Consider the following 23,276-nt stretch of genomic DNA (forward strand, 5'->3'; position numbering starts at 1 on the left):
TCGAAGTGAATTGGGTTTATACTCAAGAAGAAGGCAATGCCAATGATCGTCAAACAAACCCAACTGTCCATTGGACACCCTCAAAGATTGTATAGCAGCCCGTCCCAGTCAGTTGCTCCGTCGTCCTTGTCTTTATGCAAGATTGTGACAGCCAGTAATTGTGCAGATAGACCGACTCTACCTGATGCCATTACTCCTGGTTGAAGAGACTTTACATCACTCCCAAAATGACTTTAATAACTTACTCAAGACCAAAGCTTTCAGCAAGCACAACTGTCCATCCTTTAAAGATGATGAGCCCAAGTCCCAGCCGATTTCTCTGTTGGCCTTGTTTTTATGTCTTTACAATAGAGACCGACTCTGCCCTATGCAATTACTCCTGGGTGAAAAGACTATATCAGTCTCAAAGTGAATTGGGCTTATACTCAAGAAGAAGGCAATGATGATGGTCCTCCAGCAAACCCAACTGTCCATTGGACACCCTCAAATATTGTATAGCAGCCCCTGTATCAATCAGTTGCTCCGTCGTCCTTGTCTTTATGCAAGATTGTGACAGCAAGTTATGGTGCAGATAGACCGACTCTGCCTGATGCCATTACTCCTGGTTGAAGAGACTTTACATCACTCCCAAAGTGCTCAAGACCAAAGCTTTCAGCAAGCCCAATTGTCCATCCTTCAAAGATGATAAGCCCAAGTCCCAGTCGATTTCTCTGTTGGCCTTGTTTTTATGTCTTTATGATAGAGACCGACTCTGCGCTATGCTATTACTCCTGGACGAAAAGACTATATCAGTCTCAAAGTGAATTGGGCTTATACTCAAGAAGAAGGCAATGATAATGGTCCTCCAGCAAACCCAACTGTCCATTGGACACCCTCAATGATTGTATAGCAGCCCCTGTATCAGTCAGTTGCTCCGTCGTCCTTGTCTTTATGCAAGATTGTGACAGCCAGTTACAGTACATAGAGACCGACTATGCATGATGCAATTACTTCTGGTCGAAGAGACTTTACATCACTCCCAAAGTGCTCAAGAACAAAGTTTTCAGCAAGCCCAACTGTCCAATCTTCAAAGATGATCAGCCCAAGTCCCAGCCGATTTCTCTGTTGGCCTTCTTTTCATGTCTTTACAATAGAGACCGACTCTGCACGATGCCATTACTCCTGGTTGAAGATACTTTACATCACTCCCAAAGTGCTCAAGAACAAAGCTTTCAGCAAGCTCAACTGTCCATCCTTCAAAGATGATAAGCCCAAGTCCCAGCCGATTTCTCTGTTGGCCTTGTTTTTATGTCTTTATAGTGGAGACCGACTCTGCCCGATGCCATTACTCCTGGTCGAAAAGACTATATCAGTCTCAAAATGAATTGGGCTTATACTCAAGAAGAAGGCAATGATAATGGTCGTCCAGCAAACCCAACTGTCCATTGGACACCCTCAAAGATTCTTTAGCAGCCCCTGTCCCAGTCAGTTGCTCCGTCGTCCTCGTCTTTATGCAAGATTGTGACAGCCAGTTATGGTGCAGATAGACCGACTCTGCCTGATGCCATTACTCCTGGTTGAAGAGACTATATCAGTCTCAAAGTGAATTGAGTTTAAACTCAAGAACAAAGCAAGGATAATGGTCCCCAGCAAGCCAAAGTGTCTATTGGACACCCTCAAAGATTGTGTAGCAGCCCCTGTCCCAGTCAGTTGCTCCGTCGGCCTTGTCTTTATGCAAGATTGTGACGCCCAGTTATGGTGCATAGAGACCGACTATGCATGATGCCATTACTCTTGGTTGAAGAGACTTTACATCACTCCCAAAGTGCTCAAGAACAAAGCTTTCAGCAAGCCCATCTGTCCATCCTTCAAAGATGATAAGCCCAAGTCGCGGCCGATTTCTCTGTTGGCCTTGTTTTTATGTCTTTACAATAGAGACCGACTCTGCACGATGCCATTACTCCTGGGTGAAAAGACTATATCAGTCTCAAAGTGAATTGGACTTATGCTCAAGAAGAAGGCAATGATAATGGTCGTTCAGTAAACCCAACCGTCCATTGGACACCCTCAAAGATTGTAAGGCGGCCCCTGTCCCAGTCAGTTGCTCCGTCGTCCTTGTCTTTATGCAAGATTGCGACGGTACGTTTTGATGTGTGGCGACTAACTGCATGGTGATTGACTGAATCTGGATAATACCATTACTCCTGGGTGAAAAGACTACAGCAGTGTTGAAGTGACTTGTCTTGTTAAGAACAAAGCAACAGCGACGATCTTTTCAGATCCCCAACAACCGTCCTTCGGAGTCTATCAAAGATGATGTTACAGCACCCTGATCCAAGGTTTCTCTGTTGGCCTTGTCTTCATGCAAGATTGTGACAGCGGGTTTATTGCTTAGAGATGGAGTCTTCCTGATGCCACTACTCTTTAGTTAATAGACTCGATTGTATATCAGTACCGAAGTGTCTATTAGCTTGCTCAAGAAATAAGCATATTAGGATGGTCATTCAGCAAGCCTATTAAAAAGCAGTGACGATGTTGCAATTGTGAACTGTACGTGATTGCAACACTGTCGCCAGTCATATTAATAATTCTCATCCGGCTAAAGTGGATTGAGGCTGTTCACTTCCGGTGCCTGCCTGCCGTAAGGTGCCTGTCCGCTGTATGGGGCTCCCAGCCCCCCAGGGTATTGCTATTAGTGCCACAGTTATTCTCCAAGTGGGGCTTTGTTGAGTCGTCTAATATTGAGACAGGTTAGGTCAAAATGAAAGCCACAAACACTTTATATATTTTACTATGATTTTATTTTGTTTCTTTTTATACACGTTGTCCAATAAAAATTCACTGGAAGAATAAATAAAAGTACACATATCCTCACTCAGTAGTAAAAGACGCGAGACCAAATTCTCCCTAAAGGCCTATGCTATTTGTTGAATATTTGAAACTTGCAATCAAATTTGAAAATTTCAAATCGTGTAAATATGTACATGTTCATATTAACTGAATATAAGTTTCAACAATGCCCTTGTAGAGAATAAGACCTATCAGAGTTTCAGCTAATTCGTGTGCATGATAACTGCACCAATGCATTTTGTATACCTGCATTTTTCTTTTCCTGGACCACCAGTAATTACGTACGGCGTACCCCTTTAAAGTAAATATTACTGGACTGGGAAACTGCACTTGGATATCTTGTAATTTCAACCAGAAAACTGTTACAAACACTTGTTACATTATACGAGTGTTCTGCTGTCTTTAGTCTAGTCTCACCGATCTTAGATCAGTCTGGAATATTCAATTCAAGCTAGATGTCAAGCAGGCATCTCACAATGTCATTTAGTATCTTTCAATTGAAATAGACAAAGTGTGGGCGAGTGGTCTTTTCTCCACAAAGTTACTGACATAATAATCAAGTATAACATCATTAAGTCATTGTTTTCACGGCGACTGCAACTTCATGAGTAATAATGAGGCTTTTTTACGTTTATTCCGTACTCGGCCAACGCAGGGGTGAGATCTTCCATCGTTAGTGTGTACTTCTTGTCCTTAAAGGAAGATGAGAATAATTAAAGACATTTTTCAAACTTCTACACAGGCAAAAGTGTCCATCCCTAGATCTACGATGGGAATTAATCATCAAAGTTCAATCCTCGGGACATCCACAGATCCATTTTGGAGAATCTTCATATTAGACCTGTGGTTCCATTCACAGAACGATGAAGGAGAATCATCGCCATAGATCCATGGATTCAACCACATGGTCGTATCTACTCTGGGCCCATCATTCATCCATGGATAGAATCATTAAAGGTTTTTTGAAGGGCCATCAAAGGATTTATATAGAATTGGTGAGTTATTCTTACATTCCAGGACTCTGAAGGCTGTTACTCAAACTGTTCGGTACTTTGCAGCTTACATTTACAAAGAATTTTTATGGGACCCACCGTCATTATTGGGCCTTTGATGAATATCTCATCAATGGATCGTCCATGGGCCATCAGTGGGTCTACCATGGGCCATTCTAGAATCTTTAGTGGTATCCTTGTGTGGCTTGTGATAATCATCACAATTTTTTAATTCCACATACATACATACCTTGCCTTGTTTCTTCGAGCTCTGTCCAGCACCTCTCATCTTACAATGTTGTAATGCATCATTTGCGACATCTGATATAAACTTCTGGGCAGCAAGTGATATCAATCTAACACTGCAATTATAGAGACAACAAAATCAAACTAAATTTCTCACAAAACAAACATTTTGTAATTGTATATTGACAAATAAATGACAAAATTTGACAGTATCAGGACTGGTAACTACTTAAAGGAAATTTTGAAGTTAACAGGACATTGCGCTTCAGAGATCTTTTTTAAAACTGGCAAATCCTCCTCGAATCATACCAGTGAATACCATCTCCCATCTAAAAGATTGTGCAACAGAAAATAAATCTTACATTCTTGGATCATTGGCTTCAAATCCGGCTTTACTCATGTAGTAGGCCGACACAGAATCTGGTATCTGGAAGACAAGGCAAAAATATCACGTCAATACACAGAAGCATCACTTCTTAAAACCTTTTCCCACGCGATTCATTTGTTCACACCAGTCTTGAAGTTGCACTTTTAAAACCATGAAAAATGATATATTTTCAAGGACCCTTTACCACATTTTTGAGACTTTGGCAAATGTTTGTCATAAAAGGAACTTGCACCACTAGACTTTTTTCAAAATTTTCCTTGCAGGTTTGGTTAAATAGAACAGAGTGTGTCGTATTGCCCTGTCATGAGATTCTGCTTACGGTGGGTGTATAGTCTTCGAGTTGGAGTGTGAAATCGCACAAAGAGACACCAGGTTTGACGTCTTGGTTCATGTGGGCATTCGTCGAACTAGAAGAGGTATCCATAGCGTCATGATCTGGAAAGAAGGAATTTGAAAAGAATTCGAAAAGAATTTGAATAAACATGATGACGGTTTTTATCCCCCACACTGTGATGATATCACACATTCTTCAAAGCAGACATAATATATTCAAGCATATTCTTTCTGCCAATATTAGCTCCATTGTTGTGACGTCACTGTATTACACAATACAATTGCGTGCTGTAGTGCAATCTGACTGAAAATGGCCACGACCACAGATTCGTACTCACTTTGGGGATAAAATTACGAAAATTTATGTCATTTCACATAAAATCATGTCAACTAGAATCTTTGAGCCTTTCATAAAACCTCAACTTCAAATTGTCAGAAACTTATCCAACCTTTGAGATGATCCTTTGGACCATTGTGTACTTCCATTCCAATGTACATATACCACCTTTCCATTAGGTAATCAATAGAAATTGGGTTTTATAGAAATACAACACCACCATTGGGACAATATCGACGTCAGCTTTATGCAAATTAGCAACTCACTGGCCGCAAATTTTCAAAAGTACAAGCTGGCATCCTGAAGTGGGTGGTGGAGGACGGCAGGTTTTTCAAGTATGAACACAATTTTACAAAATTGCTTTTTTAAGAGTTTGAACCAGACCTAGTTGCCCTCACCAAGTGTTGGAATGTACTATTACAATTTTATTGTCTGAAAGCATTTTGCCATTTTTGCCCGAACCTTTTTTGAGCCTCACCAGAAAAAACATTGTCTTTGAAGAAACTATGCTGTTTAGTGAAAAAGCTGCTGTAATACACCCTCTTTAGATCACAGCTAAAATATCATTTCATCATCACTATCATCATTGGTGTCACGATGACCTTGGTGGTTTTTTTTCCGGAGGAGTCCTCTATTTGCTCCTGTCCATCAATGTTACAGAAATAATTTCTATTGGCCATCATTTCATACTACCAGCTCAATAGAGGAACTCCATAGCTACTGCAGAATGTTTTTATTCTGATGCATCCGAAAACTGCCCTTCACAGGAACACATGTAGCGTGTCTAATTACCAGCGCAGTGCTTGCAAGTGCCACTGCATTCTTTTCGGTATGTCGCGCCTCATCTCATGCCAGGCCGAAGTGAGCCACCCTCGCAGTGGGCCTGACATGAAAGCGCTCCTGTTCAAGTCAAACAGGGCATGTGCTTCAAGGTGTGAGATCCGATGCTTACCCAAGGGTGGCCACAGTTATCAAACGCACTAATGATGGAGGGCCATTATTCGTAATTCCTACTCATTCTCCGTTGAACCCAACTCGACACTTTATATACGATATGTTCGTAATATCAACCTTGAAGAGGCTGGGCATCTAATGTTCATGAAATGCCTTTATATGGTACTGTAATATCAGTATTAACATTTGGGATGCATCACTCAAATATTATGCATGATCGAAATTCGATCGGAACATATTTGATTTGCAGAACTTGCCTTGCTTGCACTGGGAGTAGTAATTGAACGGCTTGTAAAAACCACCTGTTGTGGCCAGGGCTATTTTCAAATGAAAGTTTCGATTAAAGCCAGCTTCCCCTCTTTATACCGGGCACGCACGGTGCAATTTGTGCCCAACAACTACATGTAATTTTACAGCAGCTCTTGACAGATGTACTGTGAAAACAATCCAATGACTGCTGGTTTACGCACCAATACAAAAGGCGTAGCCCTTTTATGCCAAGTCCTGCATGGTGAGGATCAGCTATCTGGAATTCTAAAGCAAATGAGCCCTTTTTGATGAACTGAATTGATCAACATTGGGCAAAAGACAAGGGAATCCTAATCGCTACCATGAAGCTGAGATGGAAAGTGTCCAATTCAGCACAGTGCTTGGACAACACAATCTTGACAGACTATCAACATGAAAATGTCAAAAAACCGGGACACTGTGCCTTTTAAGTGACACTTCAAAGTTGAAGTCTGCATCAAATGTGAAGTTCGATTAAATAGGACTCAAAATAATGGTGCAGTTGAAAATGTTGGCAACTGCTACTTGAAACGCCTTTCAAGTGTAGTATGTTTAAATGTCTGATGTGGGGAAGGCGAGCAATTTCCCCGTCTTTGTGGATGACAGGTACCACTTTAGCCAAGGCCCATAAAGGGGGAGGGGGTTGAAGATATGGATATTGAACTTCAAGGTGAGAAAAATCCTCACCATCCTGGTTCATTTACTGCAAAGAAGGTCCTGTATTCGAAAAGGTTGGAGTTCATCAATGTTTGGTTGTCCCGATTGATATGAAAATGAAGCCACAGACATGGCCAGTTACATTTTGTTCCCAACTATGGGTTACTCAAAAGAAGAAGATTGTCCATCACAATATCTTTTATTGCCAAAGCAACTTCAATTTATCAGTCTCCAAACACCTTGAGACAAGTTTTAACCAATCTATACAATCTCTGCCAACAAACTTCGATCTTTGCTATATTAATCAGCGATAGCTGTGCATTGACCGTCTTTCCATCGCGACGCACGGTCAATCGAAATTCAACAGTCATATTATTGGATTCTGCATTGAATGATCAATAGGCTCACACTACCTCATTCTGATTACTTTGCCATGACACTGTTTGCAAATAATTTATTGGCTGATCCATTCACTCCAGTCAGTTACTTATGAACGGTCAGATAGGCCAAGTGACCGGCGAACTCCTATGCAGTAGTTGAAAGATACTATAGAAGTCATTTTAACCCCTGCCACAGTTGAGCGGGTTTTCTGTAGACAAGACATAGATCCGCACAATTTTACCATAATTGTCACAGCCAATCAAATGCGAGAAATTCCAGTTTTTCCATCAATATCTGATAAGCCTGATGATATTGAGTTTAGCAGTGCGGATGAGTGCCAGACATCCGACGATGTTTTAAGAGGCCACAGTGTTTTATCAGCCTCCCATTTCCTTATAATATATAATAAAACATATCAATGATATGCAGTAATGTTGCATTTAACGGTTATAGACACATTTATGACCATCGGATGGCACACAGTTACGATTATGAATACTTTTATGAGTGCGGCTCCATTTTTCAACATGATACATGCAAGCCCAATGTTTGAATAAAGGATAGATGCTCGTGTTCATCCCCCCCCCCCCCCAATTAAGCACCAGGAGGCCTTTGGATCATTTCTAAAATACACTTGCAAAGATGAGCATATTTTAAGAATGATACGAAGCCAGGCCTGAGCCGTGGAGGAGATGCTGCTGGTCCGAGGCAGCTCTGAGAAATTAGTTTCTTTTGCGACCCTGTAATTCTCTTTGATATTGACTTGGGAGGGGGGAGACTATGTACCAGTAGGCACCACTGTAAGGAATTAGTACCACACTGGCTGGTCTCTCAGAACAAAAATCAAGGCTGGAAGCGAGGGTGGAGCTAAAATATAGGCCCTAATGCATTCGAGGCGTTCCGAGAAACTCGATTACACCATTTATATCTGGAACAAAACATCAACACTACTCATGCCCTATTTGTATGCAACATTGGTATCAAGGTGAGTTAAAATTTTTAAAAATGAAACCAAATATTTTGTACTTTTTAATGTCTGTCATCATCATAAAGACATTGCCATGTTACCAGTAATTTTATTTGAAATTGAAGTTTTATTCTATATGCACCCAGGGGTCTCAATGGTTTCCACGGTTGCTATGACTGCAGCCACAGAATGTAATCAAATGCTGCAACCTTAATGACCAAAAGGTAATTAAGGTTGTAGCACATGGAAAACACATCACTACTGCTCGTGAGAAATTGGCAGGGCAGCATGAACATAGTACAAAGAGGAAGGAGACTGTACCAAGGCAACAGGAATTGGTACTTAGCATATTAAATTGAGAGGGATGGAAGCCACTTCCTTTTGCTGGGTTATTCCCAGGCCTAACCCACAGCCTTTACTGCTGCTTTCCTTAAGTTTTACTTCCTTTGATCATGTATCAAAACTCAAACCTAGAATATTGTACGCCTACATTGAGCGATGGTGCATCTTCAAAGATTTGCCAATGTGACCAAAAAGAAGACATCCTTACCTGCCCTTTTTGATAAGTCGATGTGCTACACACTTAGTGGGGAGTGACCCCCCTCCACTGCCCGGGGATGGAAACAGCCACGCATTATCTGGACACGACCCTCCAGAAACATCTGTCTTAACTCGATATCAGGAATGTTAACATGGTGTCCAAGAATACATCCAGATAAAAAAACCAAATAACTAACTGTATCAGAATTTAAATAAATTCTTTATTGAAACTTAAGCCGAGTAACATACTTATAACAGATTCATAAGTTTACATAACAAGCAATAGTAACTATGGCAATAGCTGAGGTGTGATTCAAAATACACCCCTATAGGTATGTTGGCATGATGTTTTTACATCATCTTGAACATGGGTAAGTGAGGTAAAATAAGAAGAGACAAAAAAACAACACTCCATGAGAGTGAAGAAATATCAAATACTGCGCTTTCCAGGAATTTTTCAGTTCATCTGCCGTCTTGGCAAAAAGGCATCTTCATCCAAGTGCCTTGATTGAATTGCCTAGCATTTTTCATTTCCTGCTGCACTTCAGAATCAGTTAGTATTTTTGTCGCAATCTGCCGTGCTTACTTTAGGCTACAAAACAGCAAAGAAAAAGTAAAAGTTGTAAATGGAAATTTTACCACCCAAAACACTGCATGGTACATATACCTCAATAATTTTGTCAGGTATGAACAAAATTGTGCTGACCGGATAGGCATAGCTTTATTGCAAAATGGACGAATCAAAAATTCCACACCATACCTCATCTTCTGTTTTATTTTTCATTCATACTTCATATTTATATCTTATTGCTAACCTGCCACATTGGAGGGAGTAACGTTTCGAGGAAACACTTTATACACTGCAAGGGCACCTCGCAGCAGTCGACAAATCCACACACAATAGCTAAAACAGAATTATCGGATGCACATTGTCATAATCTATGAATGTTCAACAGTGGAAATAGTATGCAAATTCAAAAGCATTTATCTTTTTCCTGACTTCTCTTTGAAAGGCTGGATGCTTACGAGTAGGGCAACACCCACAGAGAAATCAATGTTTTATTTTAAACGCATCGAAGTCATACAGGTCAATGTGCAAGCATGTGTACTAATACTTCCTATATAAAATTCTATGACTCTCTACATTGTAAAAATTGAATAAAGGCATTGATTTGATGGCATTCCACACACATAATATTTCGGATTGCAGAGGGGTATATGAATCTAGTTACAAAGCAAGCTCAGCTGTCTGTGTCAACGGTTGACTTTGACATAACCTTCATACAGAACCAGAGTAGAATAGTAGAATATTAAAAAAACTGAAAGTGTTTTTAGAAGCATTTCATGGAAAAAAAACTCTGTCCCATAAACCTATATAAAACAAAGCACTATATTAAAACTGTACATTGTGCTTCAGCTTCAAATACTGTACAAACAAAAAAAACTGGGGGGGGGGGTGTTACTCTCCATATACAACATATTCTTAAAATACATGGATTTCACCACAGCAAACAACAGTACCCACAAGCTCGCATTCAGATGGAACTTAGCTCTTCGAAATGTACAGTACTTGGTATGGAGGCACTGCTGTGGCTGATATATCAACAAAGGACCTAGTGTCCAGGCCCATGGCAGAATTCTAATTATGCCAGGTGATGCGGGACATTTTTTTATTGAGCTAACACCTGAGGGTGAGCTAGTCGATGTGTTTATTTTGGTATGAATGATTGATTATTTTGTATATCTTGTTTGTATATGATGATCCCAAAGGGGCGATTCAACACTTTCATCATTTTCGCCAGTGATAGAGTAGACGCTTTTTAATTATCCCCCGCCCCAAAGTGTACATAAGTAAGTTGGTTTTCCAGCCTTATTTGGCTAACTTGTGAAGGTTGATTCCATATCATTTCATGGTATACAAGTACTTGTCATATCTGCGATGCATTTCTGGTGTCATAAAAAAGTAGATTGAAAATGTTGAACCTCTAAACTTAAGCAAAGAAGTCACGAGCACATAACGTATTTTAAAAACATATAAGACTTTTGGTTATGATCATCTCTTCTCTGCTGGCAATGAGGAAGACTGCTTAGATTATTCATGTTCCATTTTTCTTCCATCCATTTTCTTAATACCCAACCAAGTAAGGATAATGACAAGGTTGTGACCATTGATGTCAGAAACCTCAGCCTTTTTCCGTCCTATAGATACACTATCAGAGAACTACAATGTAAAGCTACGTATTGCTTATTAGCACCTAATAAAAATATCAAAGGCAAACTTTTCCGCTTGTGTCAGCCCTTCTCAACAATTGTATGCAAACCCTTTACTATGATAGTCAAGAGCTGTTTCAGAAAATACTTTGATTACACGCATTATTTTAAATGCTTTTCTTTTCAGCCACTTGACTTTTTAAACCAAATCCAGATAAAATATCTTTAAGTAGTTGGACGACTTTGTTCTCACGGTCACACAGCCAGTGCCCTATCTCATGGAATCAGCATCAGCCGCCATCTCTCCGAGCATCTCCCACCTCTTTGAGTGATGGCCAAACACCTCGCCGAGGAAATCCAGCCAAGGACTGTAATCAAATCCCTCATATATGTAAGGACCGTTGACGAAGCTTTCAAACCAATCTTGACACCGAGCCTCAGTGTTTGAGCTGTTACAGTTGAAATGTATGCTTCGGTTTCTCCCATGTGCGCAACTGTATTAACCCTAACAGCTCAAATGTTGAAACCAGAGATACAACATTGGTTTCAAAACCTGAACACAGCTCTCCTTTGGTGTCCTGGCATAGCCTCACAATAGTGAGGAAGCTGCCAGTTAGGTGTATTAAGGTCCATACAATGACCTTGTTTATGGGCGGTCTTCCTTCTGGATTTGCTCAGAGAGGTGGTTGGCCATGACTCCAAGAGGTGGGTGATGCTTGAAGGAGTTGCAGCCGCTTCCACAGGGTGTGTCCATGCTTCGCAACTTTGATCCTATTTTGATTGGGAACACATCTACCTCCAATCGATCATTTGAAAGTACAGTATCCCACAAGTACTTTTACCTACAGCCGATTATTTCCAGATAGATGTTGCACATACTGCACTGTGTACAAACAACCAGGAGTATACCCCCCCACGGTCAATTGCACCTTTCTTGTTACCCAGGGTACTTCTGAATCAATGCGAATCGGCTGCGTCTTTCAATTGGCTGTACCCCAAAAGTTTTAACACATGTCCACTTTATTTGACAAATAATAGGGCAACTGGAATGTTCTTCCTGTCGGTGTAGCTGGGTCGGCTTATGACACACTTGTACACAGCGTACTTATAATTCATGCCCAGCGTCCTCACCTCACCACAAAAGACAAGATGATATTGCCACAATGTTGGTAGATAAAATGATTTCACACAGTATAACATTCCTGTTGTCTTTCTTCTAACCTGTTCAAAATCTTTAAAATGCTGTCATACAGGATATCTGATGTCGTAATCCATCAGTAGTGATATACCTAAGCCATAAAGCAGAATATTTAAATGCCTTTCAAAATGCAAAGATTCAGAGCGCATGCATATTCCTCTTTACATCAACAGCAGCAAATCCTTCTTGAATATCCTATTCAGCAGCTTGTATAATTACCACTATCCTTCCCAGTTTAAATTGGGAAAACTAACAAAAGGATTGACTGAAATATTCCTGTTAAATCTGCGACAATCCAGACGGTATTTCCCAGCTATACTGCGCCGGTGCCTCCTGGCCATATTTCGGCTCCTGTTCAGCCTTACGAAGTTTTGCGGAGTCGGCTTTGTCTATCCAATGATAGATGATCTCCTGATCGGAAGGGCACGTTTTCTTGAAGATATCGCTCTGGTAAGCATTGTGCAGATAACGCCAGAGATGTTTGAATTCCCGTGGGAACTGGTACCCTTTGTAAGCTTGCGATGCAACGCGGATGTGTTGTAACTTTGGCAGAAGCATACAGTCAAGGTGCGTGAGGTAGTCCCCACACATGAACTTTGTTCCAACCGACTCCAGGTAGTCGTTAATCTTCTGAAGTTCAGTCTGCAAACCAACGGGGGAGAGTGCCACATCTTTTAAGAAAAACGTATACTTGGAGAAGACCTGCAACGTGACATCTTCGGCGGCTTGGCTGTTGTACGCCAGCGACGGTTTGGGGAAATGTTCGTCGATGTAATCAACTATCTCCTGGTTGTCTTTGATGACCTCTGTGCCGTGGACCAGCGTCGGCAGACGGTTTGAGATAGACTTGAACTCTGGCGGCGTCTTGCTTGGATTAACAGTCGTGACCCTGAAGGTCAGGGCATCACCGTTTGCCTTCAATAGCAGTATCATAAAAATCCTCTGGCAGAATGGACATGCCCCGTAACATTTTCCGTCCTTGCCAGAGCGTACAAATAATTCAACAAAGTTTGGCGACACTGAATTTTCCGACATTGTCCAATTTTTTACATCTAAATCCAGCTGTGGAATCCGGATGCCTGACCCACTCAGATCTGGGTACACTTGAGCGTGGCTGTCCACTTGATGATGAGAATACTTCTTCGGTCTTCAGCAGCCAGTGTTGATAACCTGAAAGATGGAACAAAAATAGAGTTGAATACACTATGAGGTGAAAAGTCTGTGTTAAATTATCAGATATCCACTATTATCCTGAATTATTCCCTTGTCCATGGAATAAACCTGCTAATATCATCTGTCTCTAACCAATTACCGAGGACAATATATTTCAAACTCTCAACACACTGCCTTGGCCCAGGCCTATACAGTGTGTTTAGCAACAAAATCAATTTATGACACATGTCCTGTTTGGGAGGACCATCTGGTGGAGCTTGAGAATATAATAAGTTATGTTTAACCCTTTCAAAAATTTATTGCTTATTTTGAACACATATGGCATGCTGCATTATTCTAAAGATATACCAGTGCAATGTTAGCGACATCAGCAGTGTCAATTGTAATTGATCAAATTTCAAATTTCAAATTCAAGATTCGATAGCAAGAGTGATCATGATATTTTCAAGGTCACCATACATGTACCATCAGGTCTTATGGCCATTAAAAGGTAACAGGTAGGCCTAAGCGGACCCACTGAATTATTTTTGCACCTCAAAATGCTCAATTCTGTTCATAAGTCCCATGAGGTAGTGCATGAAGCCCCAAACTATGTCCCCACTTTCTGGTGGAGATAGCAATATTAGAGAGGTACAATCATCTGATCATGCACTTTCGGCCAGTCCACTACTTTTTAAATGTGAAAATGGCTATTTTATAGCTGCGCGTACACTTTCTCACGCTGTTATTTGCTAAGCATGGATATGATGAAATCTATATAAACTCTCAACCATCTAAAAACCTGTCAGCAACAGCTGTATATGAAGGCTATGATAAAACCTATCTAAACTACATCATATTGCTGGCATGCTGTAGGTATTTTTCTTGATGATTTCTGGCTGATATTTTTGTCAGAATCATTTACAGAAAGAAATGAGTCACGTATAGGGAGATACACATAGCTGACATAAATCAGGTAAATATTTCTAGTTATGTCTGGCGTGGGAGAAATATTTTACCACTACCTGAGACTGAGAAAGAAAATACTAAATTTCCTTGGGATATCATATCCTTCAATTTCTGTTCAATTCTATTACCGGTACTTTATACCTGGGTAGGGTATTTAAGGCAAGGTTGACAGAGAGACCTATCTAGAGTCTCATGCCTCTCAACTTTGGGGTGCGGAACCCCGAATCTTGACCACTATTCAAAAACAGGGCCGTATTTAGCACCATTAGGGGACCGGGGAAACTCCCCCCGGCCACCCAGACAGTGCAAAACATATATGTTTTCATGCAGATTTGGGCCTTTATGGGACAAAAAATGGTGTCCTGCCCCACACCTCCCTCCCCTGAGACTGAGAGCCTACTTCACCCGGCCCCCACCCACTTGGACAAAAAAGTACCCTTGAGAAACCGAGCCAAAGACACGTAGAGTGGCTCAAAGATGACAGTCACAACTGGACTCAGTGTCCTTAATAGAGAGGGTGTCCTGCTTAAAGAGGTGTCCGCTAAAATAGGTTTCACACTGTATTTCACCAAGAAAATTACCAACTTTATGTACATTTATACCATGCAAGTTCCATAGTCTGAACAACGTGCTCAATACTTCCACAAGAAAGGAGCTGTGATGTAGTCCATCTACCTTGCTGAACAAGTCAGACAATATTCCCTAGGGTGTGACCACACTTGACACCTCACGCTAAAGGTATGCCGTAAACACCGCGTACTGTGCTGTGCTTCAAATTATCAAGCATCATTGAGTCAAAGCACTCAATTTACATTTGTAATTTGAAATATTCTCATTCAGAATATGCATACACATGGGTATGTTGCACATATTGAAAAAAAGGATTGAAGCAGGTTTCATACCGACGATATTGATGGGAAAACTTCTTGTGGCAACTCTGAGGTCTTAGACATAGTGGGAGACAACTCGAAAGTTTGTCTGAAGTGAAAGTTTTTGGCACTATATTTGGCTTTTCTTAATCTTATTGTAAAACGAGTGACTTTCAAAGTGACCCTCCCATTGTGCCAATTATGTCAAACAAGGGAAAACATTGGCAACAAACAGGGGAAACCCCCCCCCCCCCCCCAACTCTTTTGACCTCTGGCTCTGCAATTACATAAACAAGAGGCCCATCGACCATTGGTCAGCTGCAATATTTGAGGCAGCAGCTGAAAAGATTGTCAACCACAAATCCATCCACGCTCAGCAAATTAAGGGGGAAAGTGCTTTTATCGATGTTCCAAAATGACCCCCTATACAGTAGAAAGACATCTGTAATACCTAAGGTACACCTGGATTCATGATAGTTAAGAGACAGCAGTCCATTAGTACTGGAAGATTAATGTAAAAACAAACAAAGGAAAAAACAGCGCCTGAACACCAGGTAAACACATCGGCTGTCTGGCCCAGAGAAAAATCTCATCGACATGTTCAAGGTGCCCCAAGATCTGCAGTCGTTGTAGAACAAAGGAACTGATGCAGAAGTACATGAAGGCCTATCTCGGAAAATTTGTAAAGACATGTAGAGAAACATTAAGACTAAAAGAAGATACATTGTAGGCCTACTATATTAAGCCTAAGCTACTTGCATCACATCTAAAATACAATCTAAGCTACTTGCATCACATCTAAAATACAATCTAAGCTACAAAGCAATTGAAAAGTCTAAATTTGAGAGGTTATCGTCACAACAAAGGATTTGGAATCTGAATTTCTCACTTATTTATAGCATTTCAATTCATGGTGCTGGGCCTAGGGTAATAAATGACGAAAATTTCAAAGATGCAACCGCCTACATTATTTCATGCATCTAAAGGCATGAAATATATTGCCAGCTGCCGGAAATTGGACTTAAGGTACATGTATCTAATGCAAATAGTAGTGATAACATCATCAATAGTTTTAGGCAAAGGCCATCATTTTTTTAGACTTCAAAAATGTCAAACTCTATTTCACACAACACCATGTGCAAAATTAAAGTAATGTCTGTGAATGATATTACTTCAAATCTGTATTGTAAACATACCATGTAGTTTTTTTCTTGATGAAATGAGCCAACTAACCTAAGTTACATGTTCATCAATCCATTCCAAACTAAACAAAAGTTGAAAAGTAACAGAAAAGCAGACTTACCTCAACTTTTTAAATTGAAAAATCTCCGTAAACGAAATCCAGTCTGTATGCACTCCACCTCTCTAGCCTTCCACATGTAAGTTGGCTCACACCTATGTCGGCTCACACCTATAACTCAAGAGCTCTTGGACCTCCACGCAGCCAGTACAGTATTATTTATGCAGGATTCCTGGCCACAGCATGTGTGTGCACAGATATGGAGCCGCAAATTGGTGCAGCCACACTGTTCAGACTTTTCATTGATTTTTCTTTCGCACAAATTTGTAATTAAGCAAGTTATGAGCCGACACAATTGAATGAGTTTCACCTGTTATTCGCAGGTGAAATGTGTGGCATAATGTGCAAATGATCTGTAAAATCGACACGGCATGAATGGGGACCACGGAAATTGCAATTTTGTGGTTTCTGTACAGGTCTGGGAAATAATGAATGGAAAACGTTTTTTTTCAGTTTTAAAGTAGATTTTCCAGTTAATTATTGATCTGGTTTATGCACACTCAAGGTATCAATGATCCGATACCCAGGGTATTTTAAAAAGGTACAGCTTGTAAATTACACTATGAAAGTTAAACATTAATCAGCCTCAGAGCAGCATGAGTCGCCCTCTGCCGGCTAACATATGAGGCAGTGCAGGATTGTATTATTGATTCTCAAGATGAATATTATAAGTGTTACAAGGATGAGAGTGTGAGTGTGATAAAATGAAAAGAAGGTTTACCACCGACTGCAATATATACACTTTTAAGGTGGATCTTGCTTGAAAACAATAGATAAAATGACAAAAAATGGTACGGTTTAGCCCTGGCTACAGTACAATGTAGGCTTTAAAATTCTGTCTAAATCAAAAGCTGTTTATTTTCTTTGATTAATAATTAGACGAAGAAAAACCTAATTTTTTCTTATCATATACATAAATAAGAAAAACGTTTTTTGGGCCCGAGTGAAGAGTTCACTGACACTTTTTTGCTCTAATGAGAAATGCCCTTTATTTCGTCACTTAAAACAAGGCTAATGACCTTTTTTGGGAAATGGTAGTGAATTGTCGAGTCGCTCCCTATTTTGTTCAGATTTCGTGTGTGTTTGTGGTGTTAAAGTTTATATTGCAGTGGTAACAAGGGTATATCAAATCCCTCAAAAAGGCAAAATTACTGTCGTCTTTTATCTTTTATATCAGATCATTTCCACATTCTTATTTTTATCTGATCCCAGTGTCTGATATGGCGAGTTATTTTTTTAAAGAGAGGTCACACAGTTTTGTAATTAAAAATTTCATTATATCTATCATCATTCCAACTTTTACAATCCATAGGTACATAGTACATGTGCCCATTCATAATTCAAAGTTGTTTCTGTAAAGATGATGTTAGCCTATTTGGTCAGGTTTGGATCCCAACCAGGTATTATGTTAGACATTGTGTAAAAAGTGTTTATTTTTTCCAGTCAATAGACAGGTATGAGGTAGTGCATGTAGTGTAAGTCAACACCAATAGCCCCCTCCCTTACCACAAATTGGTGATAAGTCTTTGTCTGAACTATACTTGTAGGTCTTCACATGTTACTCAAACTGACAGTGCGACAATACTCAACAGAGGTACTCCACTTCTACCGGAAGAAGAAGAAGAAGACAATGAAGTCAATTGATAGCTTTTAGTGCCTGCTATTAACGAGCGTTTAAAATCGCAGCGATATTCTACGCACTCGTTTGCCGTGGTCATCACAGGCCCTTACCTAAATACTAGTTAACATCGAACAAAGTGATGACTGGTTCCACCTGCAGCCAAGGAATATATCCTTTGTCGCACATACATTGCAGCGATTAGCGATTATAATATAATGATGTCATAATCGCTCGTATGGATGGAGCTTTTACTGTATAGGCCTACATAGTACAGTGCCCTTCTCAGCGAAACAGACCTCCATTCTGTAGAATATGGTCATGTACCATAGTATATCATGTACATGTACATCATGACATGGTTTATTCTTTTCTATGCATGTATGCATGTTGCGTCATGTACATATCTTGTACAGACTCTATTTTCGGACATGAACAAACACCTGCACAAAACGATATCTTCAATCCAGTATCCCGAAAATCACCCAAAGTATTCACGAACACATGTTTGAGAATAAAAAACGAAATAATAGACATCAACATTTTATCTTACCATTATTCGAGGTCATTTTCGTTATTTTTCGTCTTTATGTTTTGTCCGAAAATTGGAAAAGAGTGAACGTTGTGGTTGTCGAGATTTTTAAACACACTGATTCCATGCAAACCGCAAGTCAAATGATACCAGGCTGTCTTCGGCTGGCGTTCAAGAAATATGAGCTGTCTTCCAGTATAGGGAGGAGCAGGAAGTCCTTCTAACATGTCCAGCAACATAACAATTAACCAACAGCACAGAGATTTAAAATGGAGGGGGGGGGGGCTTTATTGGGCCTGCATGTGTGAGTGTGAAGTAGTTTCCAAGTATTGGTTATTCCCAAACCTGGAATGCGGAATGGCATCTTTTTTGCCATTCATATCCATAGTCTTCATTCACAGAAGACCACTGCCATTCTTGAGGAGTGAAAAGCTAATAAGATGAAAAAGAACACAAACTCTTTAAACTTCATACATTATGTACACCATTGAGGATGCGGTAGAACTGGCTACATAAGAAGCATACAGTGGTGGAATAAATCATAACCCTCACAGACAGTATGACAACTATGAAATCGAAGACGAAAGGTGAAAAGGCAATTTTTTTGTCTTGGGTCACCAGTCTTATTTATTTAAGTCAATCTGTCTTTTCAACACACTATCGTCTTTTCATCAATGTTGATCTTAATTGATTAAATTTAAATTCAATGAAATTATCCCTGTATGTGACAAAGTAAAAGTTATGGGTTTATAGAATGATATCTATCAACTACAATAGTGGCCATCATTGGACTTTATGTACAGTGAGTGGAGCCCCCTTGGCGGACACCATTTTATAAGGGCACTGCATATGGTCCTAAAATGGTCGTTTCCATTTGAAATCGACCACTGTAATCAGGACACCTCTCCGTTAAGAACAGTATTTGTCAGTCCCAAGAGTGTCCTTAATAAAGAGGTTATACTGCTAGTGAGTAATAACAAATGAGTGGCTATGTACACAGCAGACTGCTGTGTACCCAGGAACAAGTTGGTTGCATGCACAGCAGAGGCGAATTAACATAACCGCGTCATCGATGATGTCAGCTGGAGAAAAAATGGTCCCGTTGTGATTTTTCTGACCCCATTCTACATCTGGCTATGACCCCCAAGTAAATCTAAGGCATATGGAGCCCCGGTTTTTGGATGGCACGTGTGCCATATGGCCAAAACAATTTTCTCCAGCCGGCGAAGTCTGCTGTGTACTCTAGACAATGCGCGTGCCTGTACATTGTATTCACAGCATGTTGTGTATTCAAGAGAAAATGTTGCTAGGATTCACAGCAGGTAGCATAAAATCGGAGGTGGGGCTTTATAACGAGCCTAATGACTATTAATATAAAATGCTGTGAATATAAAACTATTGTCTGTTGCATACACAGCATGCTGTGTTCATCCTCTTCCAATAACAAATGCGCAATACATGTCCTACCTGTACCATTGTGTACAGGTGTATCATGTTTTGGGCATTTGTTATCATGGCCGACTTTCGAATGTGGTCTAGCTATGATGTATCTTGAGCAGCAGCACTTAACTTGCCAAAAGAGGCTGCTCAACTGAATGCTTCCTCAAATGTGCATGTAGGACAGACATCCTAGAAAATTTTTCCTCACACTCAGGGCATTCGAATTCACCCGTCCTGTCCATAGAATTAGAGTCTGAACTTTTATCATCAATTTCAGAATCGACAGCAGATTTTTTGGGTGGTGCTGGCTCCTGTGGCTTTTTAGCATGAGAATGGACATGTGTGATTAGGTCGCTTACATCCACAAAGGTCGACCCACAGTCAAGACACTTGTAAGACATTGCAGAGTCAGCCGCACAGACATTGGCACTCGTAGTACATGTGGGAACAACCTGTTTGGGTTTTGACGACTTTCGAGACTTTTTCACTTTCGGTGGTGGAACCTCCCCTGATTTACCTAGACTTCTCTTGGTGGAAGCTGATTCACAAGGACTTTTTATAGCTTTTGTGGAACTTTTTCCAAGTTTCTTTACACTTTTCCCAGACTTTCTGTCCAAGTTTTCTGGTTCTTGTATTCTTACAGATTTGACTGGTGTCTGTTCAGTCTTGTTGGAAGTGGCCTCACTCTCTGTGGGCTCAGGGTTTTTGCATTTTGTTATCTCTTTGATTTTGCAGAAGTTAACACAGACATGAGAACCCACATGGTCCTTTTCGAATTTACCACATTCGGAACACAGCGAAGCATCAGTTTCCATAATCCCGCAAGGCTGTGGCGCGCCCTCAGAATGGCTTTCACCAGACTGGCTGGATGTATTCAACGACAAAGAACTTGCAGGTTCAGAATCTTCAGGACCTGAGGACGCAAGATTCGATATCACAGTTTCAGAAGCATTATGCTCCTCCTCATCGAACTTTCGACATGGATGCGTCTTCAACATTATTTCGTCATCAAAAGCTAATCCACATTTTAGACAATCCACGCTAAACGTTCCTTCACCGTCATGTTTATTATTATTATGCGTTTTGAACGCAGACTTGTGAATGAAACGTTTCTGGCAGAGCCGACATTGGATCTTCTTCAAACCTGTATGCGTCACCATGTGATACTCCAAATGCTGTTTCTGCGTGAAGCTTTTCTCACAAAGCGAACAAGAAAATGGCCGTTCTCCTGAGTGAAGTCGGAAATGGGACTGCAAGGATGACAAATTCGCGCACTCACGTTGGCAAATGTCACACGTAAAATCGGTAAAGCTGTCCGAATGATTATTACGCATGTGCGCCTTCAATGCCGCATTATGAACAAAGCTCTTCTCACACAAGTTGCATTTGAATTGTTTTTCACCCGTATGAATACCCATGTGATACAACATATGCTGTTTTTGTATAAACTTCTTATTGCAGATGCTGCACTCAAAAGGCCGGACTCCGGCGTGAATTTTCTGATGGGTTTTCAACGAGGACGCGTGCGAGAAATCTTTCCCGCATTCGTCACAATGAAAGTTTTTCGTCGTCATGTGTGTTTGTCCATGATACAAAAGATGCTGGCGCTGCTTGAACCGTTTCCCGCAAAGATCACACGCGTATGGTTTCTCACCCGTATGAGTGCGCATGTGCATATTGAGAGCCGCCTGGTGGACAAATCTTTTGTCACAAACGAGACAGGAGTGCGGCTTCTCACCAGTATGCGACATCTCATGGTAAACTAAATGCTGATGTTGTGCGAATGCTTTTCCACATTTCTTACAAGCGAATGGTCTTTCTCCTGTATGAACACGCTCGTGTAAAGTTAAGGCGGTTTTCGCCGAGAAAAATTTGCCACAGGTGAGACATTCGAATTCGTCGGTCATATGAATAAGTTTGTGCGATTCCAAGTCTTCGAGGTCTTGGAAACTTTCCAGACAGTATCTGCATTCGAATTTTTTCAGAGGGTTCATTGTCAGAAAGACATGCGCTTGTTTCTCTTTGTCGATTTGTTTATTTTTCTTGACGTGGGGATGTTTTGTCAACTGCCTCTGATCGGTTTCTTTCAATGTTTTGGGTGCTAGATGACTTTGCAGATGCACGCGTATCTCGGCTTCAGTCACGAACATCAACGAGCAGTGCTGACACTGATAAATAACCGATTGTGCCTGTGGTGGTGCTTCATCCGAACTTGTACTTGTACCTGGGTTACCTGTCGGGGAAGTCAGAGCGACCTGCTCCAATCCTTGCACTGAGGGCGTTGCACTTGCTGACATTTCATTCTGATGTTGAGCTTGGACATGGGACGCCTGGGATACAGAAACTGCTGTGTTCTGACCAACGTCTGGACCTGGTACATTTGACCATTGGTTTCTGGTCATATCGGTCCTTGCCCGTAGATCAACTTCAGCCTGCGACATCCTGTTAGTTTGTAATATTACACTTTTGGGTTCTTCAAGCTTTGGATGATTCTGCAAGAATAGAAAGAATGGAAGATATGAGATGTTGATGAGAGAACTCTATAAACTATCATTCTCAAGACCAAAAACAGAAAGTTTTGATCATTGGTTTTGGCAACGAAGCAATACAGTAATTGAGGAGACCAGGGAAGGGAAGCGGAAGGTCAAGGTGTTTATTTTCTTGTACGTCGGTGGTAACATCATCACTCACTCGTCCACACATCGATTACCCACCACGTACATAATACACACAGGGTACATGATATCCATATTACTCTAAACACTCCACTCAACAGTGCCTGGAAGTGACCATTGAATGGATCAGACCAGCCATTTTGAATGTGAATTTTATGGTCTATGGATGGTGTTTACTTTGGGACACTCACCGTTTTTGCAATATTTTGAGAAATTGACTGGCGATAAAGTACTCGTTATAAATCAAGATATCTGTATACATCATACAGATCAACCAAGCCTATTATCTGGAAGTTTAGTTCAACATATCATGATGAAAATCGATGTTTTTGAAGGCAGATTGAGTGAAGACAGCTCAGATCTTTAGTACCGTCAATTGACGACAGATGGCGCAGGTCGA

At 40.7% G+C, this 23,276-nt stretch overlaps 3 protein-coding genes across 4 annotated transcripts; all 3 read right to left on the reverse strand.

The window, feature by feature from the left end:
• Positions 1 to 2,767: 2,767 nt before the first annotated feature.
• LOC135496816 (transcription initiation factor TFIID subunit 10-like) lies at positions 2,768 to 18,879 on the reverse strand. The gene is made up of 5 exons (XM_064786342.1): positions 18,783 to 18,879; positions 4,775 to 4,890; positions 4,430 to 4,494; positions 4,072 to 4,183; positions 2,768 to 3,521 (listed from the first exon to the last, which is right to left on the reverse strand). Exons 1-5 carry the CDS (start codon positions 18,796 to 18,798, stop codon positions 3,432 to 3,434), a joined length of 399 nt encoding a protein of 132 aa, XP_064642412.1. The 5' UTR covers positions 18,799 to 18,879; the 3' UTR covers positions 2,768 to 3,431.
• LOC135497055 (chloride intracellular channel protein 2-like) lies at positions 9,114 to 16,880 on the reverse strand. Of its 2 annotated transcripts, none has more exons than XM_064786722.1 (2): positions 16,615 to 16,880; positions 9,114 to 13,491 (listed from the first exon to the last, which is right to left on the reverse strand). In XM_064786722.1, exon 2 carries the CDS (start codon positions 13,354 to 13,356, stop codon positions 12,601 to 12,603), a length of 756 nt encoding a protein of 251 aa, XP_064642792.1. In that variant the 5' UTR covers positions 13,357 to 13,491; positions 16,615 to 16,880; the 3' UTR covers positions 9,114 to 12,600. The 2 variants fall into 2 exon arrangements, with proteins under 2 accessions (XP_064642792.1, XP_064642793.1); XM_064786723.1 differs by lacking the exon at positions 16,615 to 16,880 and adding an exon at positions 13,634 to 13,782.
• A 182-nt stretch (positions 18,880 to 19,061) lies between the features above and the next one.
• Positions 19,062 to 23,242, reverse strand: LOC135496815 (oocyte zinc finger protein XlCOF6-like). The gene is made up of 2 exons (XM_064786341.1): positions 23,068 to 23,242; positions 19,062 to 22,693 (listed from the first exon to the last, which is right to left on the reverse strand). The coding sequence occupies exon 2, from the start codon at positions 22,640 to 22,642 to the stop codon at positions 20,327 to 20,329; it is 2,316 nt and encodes a 771-aa protein (XP_064642411.1). The 5' UTR covers positions 22,643 to 22,693; positions 23,068 to 23,242; the 3' UTR covers positions 19,062 to 20,326.
• Between the last annotated feature and the right edge of the window lie 34 nt (positions 23,243 to 23,276).

Source organism: Lineus longissimus, chromosome 12 (assembly GCF_910592395.1).
Source record: "Lineus longissimus chromosome 12, tnLinLong1.2, whole genome shotgun sequence".
Taxonomy (NCBI): Eukaryota; Metazoa; Nemertea; class Pilidiophora; order Heteronemertea; family Lineidae; genus Lineus; species Lineus longissimus.

Bases quoted from the DNA above. Each gene is read 5' to 3' on its own strand.
- LOC135496816 (XM_064786342.1), bottom strand. The intron at 4,495-4,774 runs GTAAGCAGAATC...CTTGTCTTCCAG, and splicing joins TCGAAGACTATACACCCACC to ATACCAGATTCTGTGTCGGC. The intron at 4,184-4,429 runs GTAAGATTTATT...CTATAATTGCAG, and splicing joins GAAGCCAATGATCCAAGAAT to TGTTAGATTGATATCACTTG.
- LOC135497055 (XM_064786722.1), bottom strand. From the start codon at position 13,356: ATGTCGGAAAATTCAGTGTCGCCAAACTTTGTTGAATTATTTGTACGC.
- LOC135496815 (XM_064786341.1), bottom strand. From the start codon at position 22,642: ATGTCGCAGGCTGAAGTTGATCTACGGGCAAGGACCGATATGACCAGA.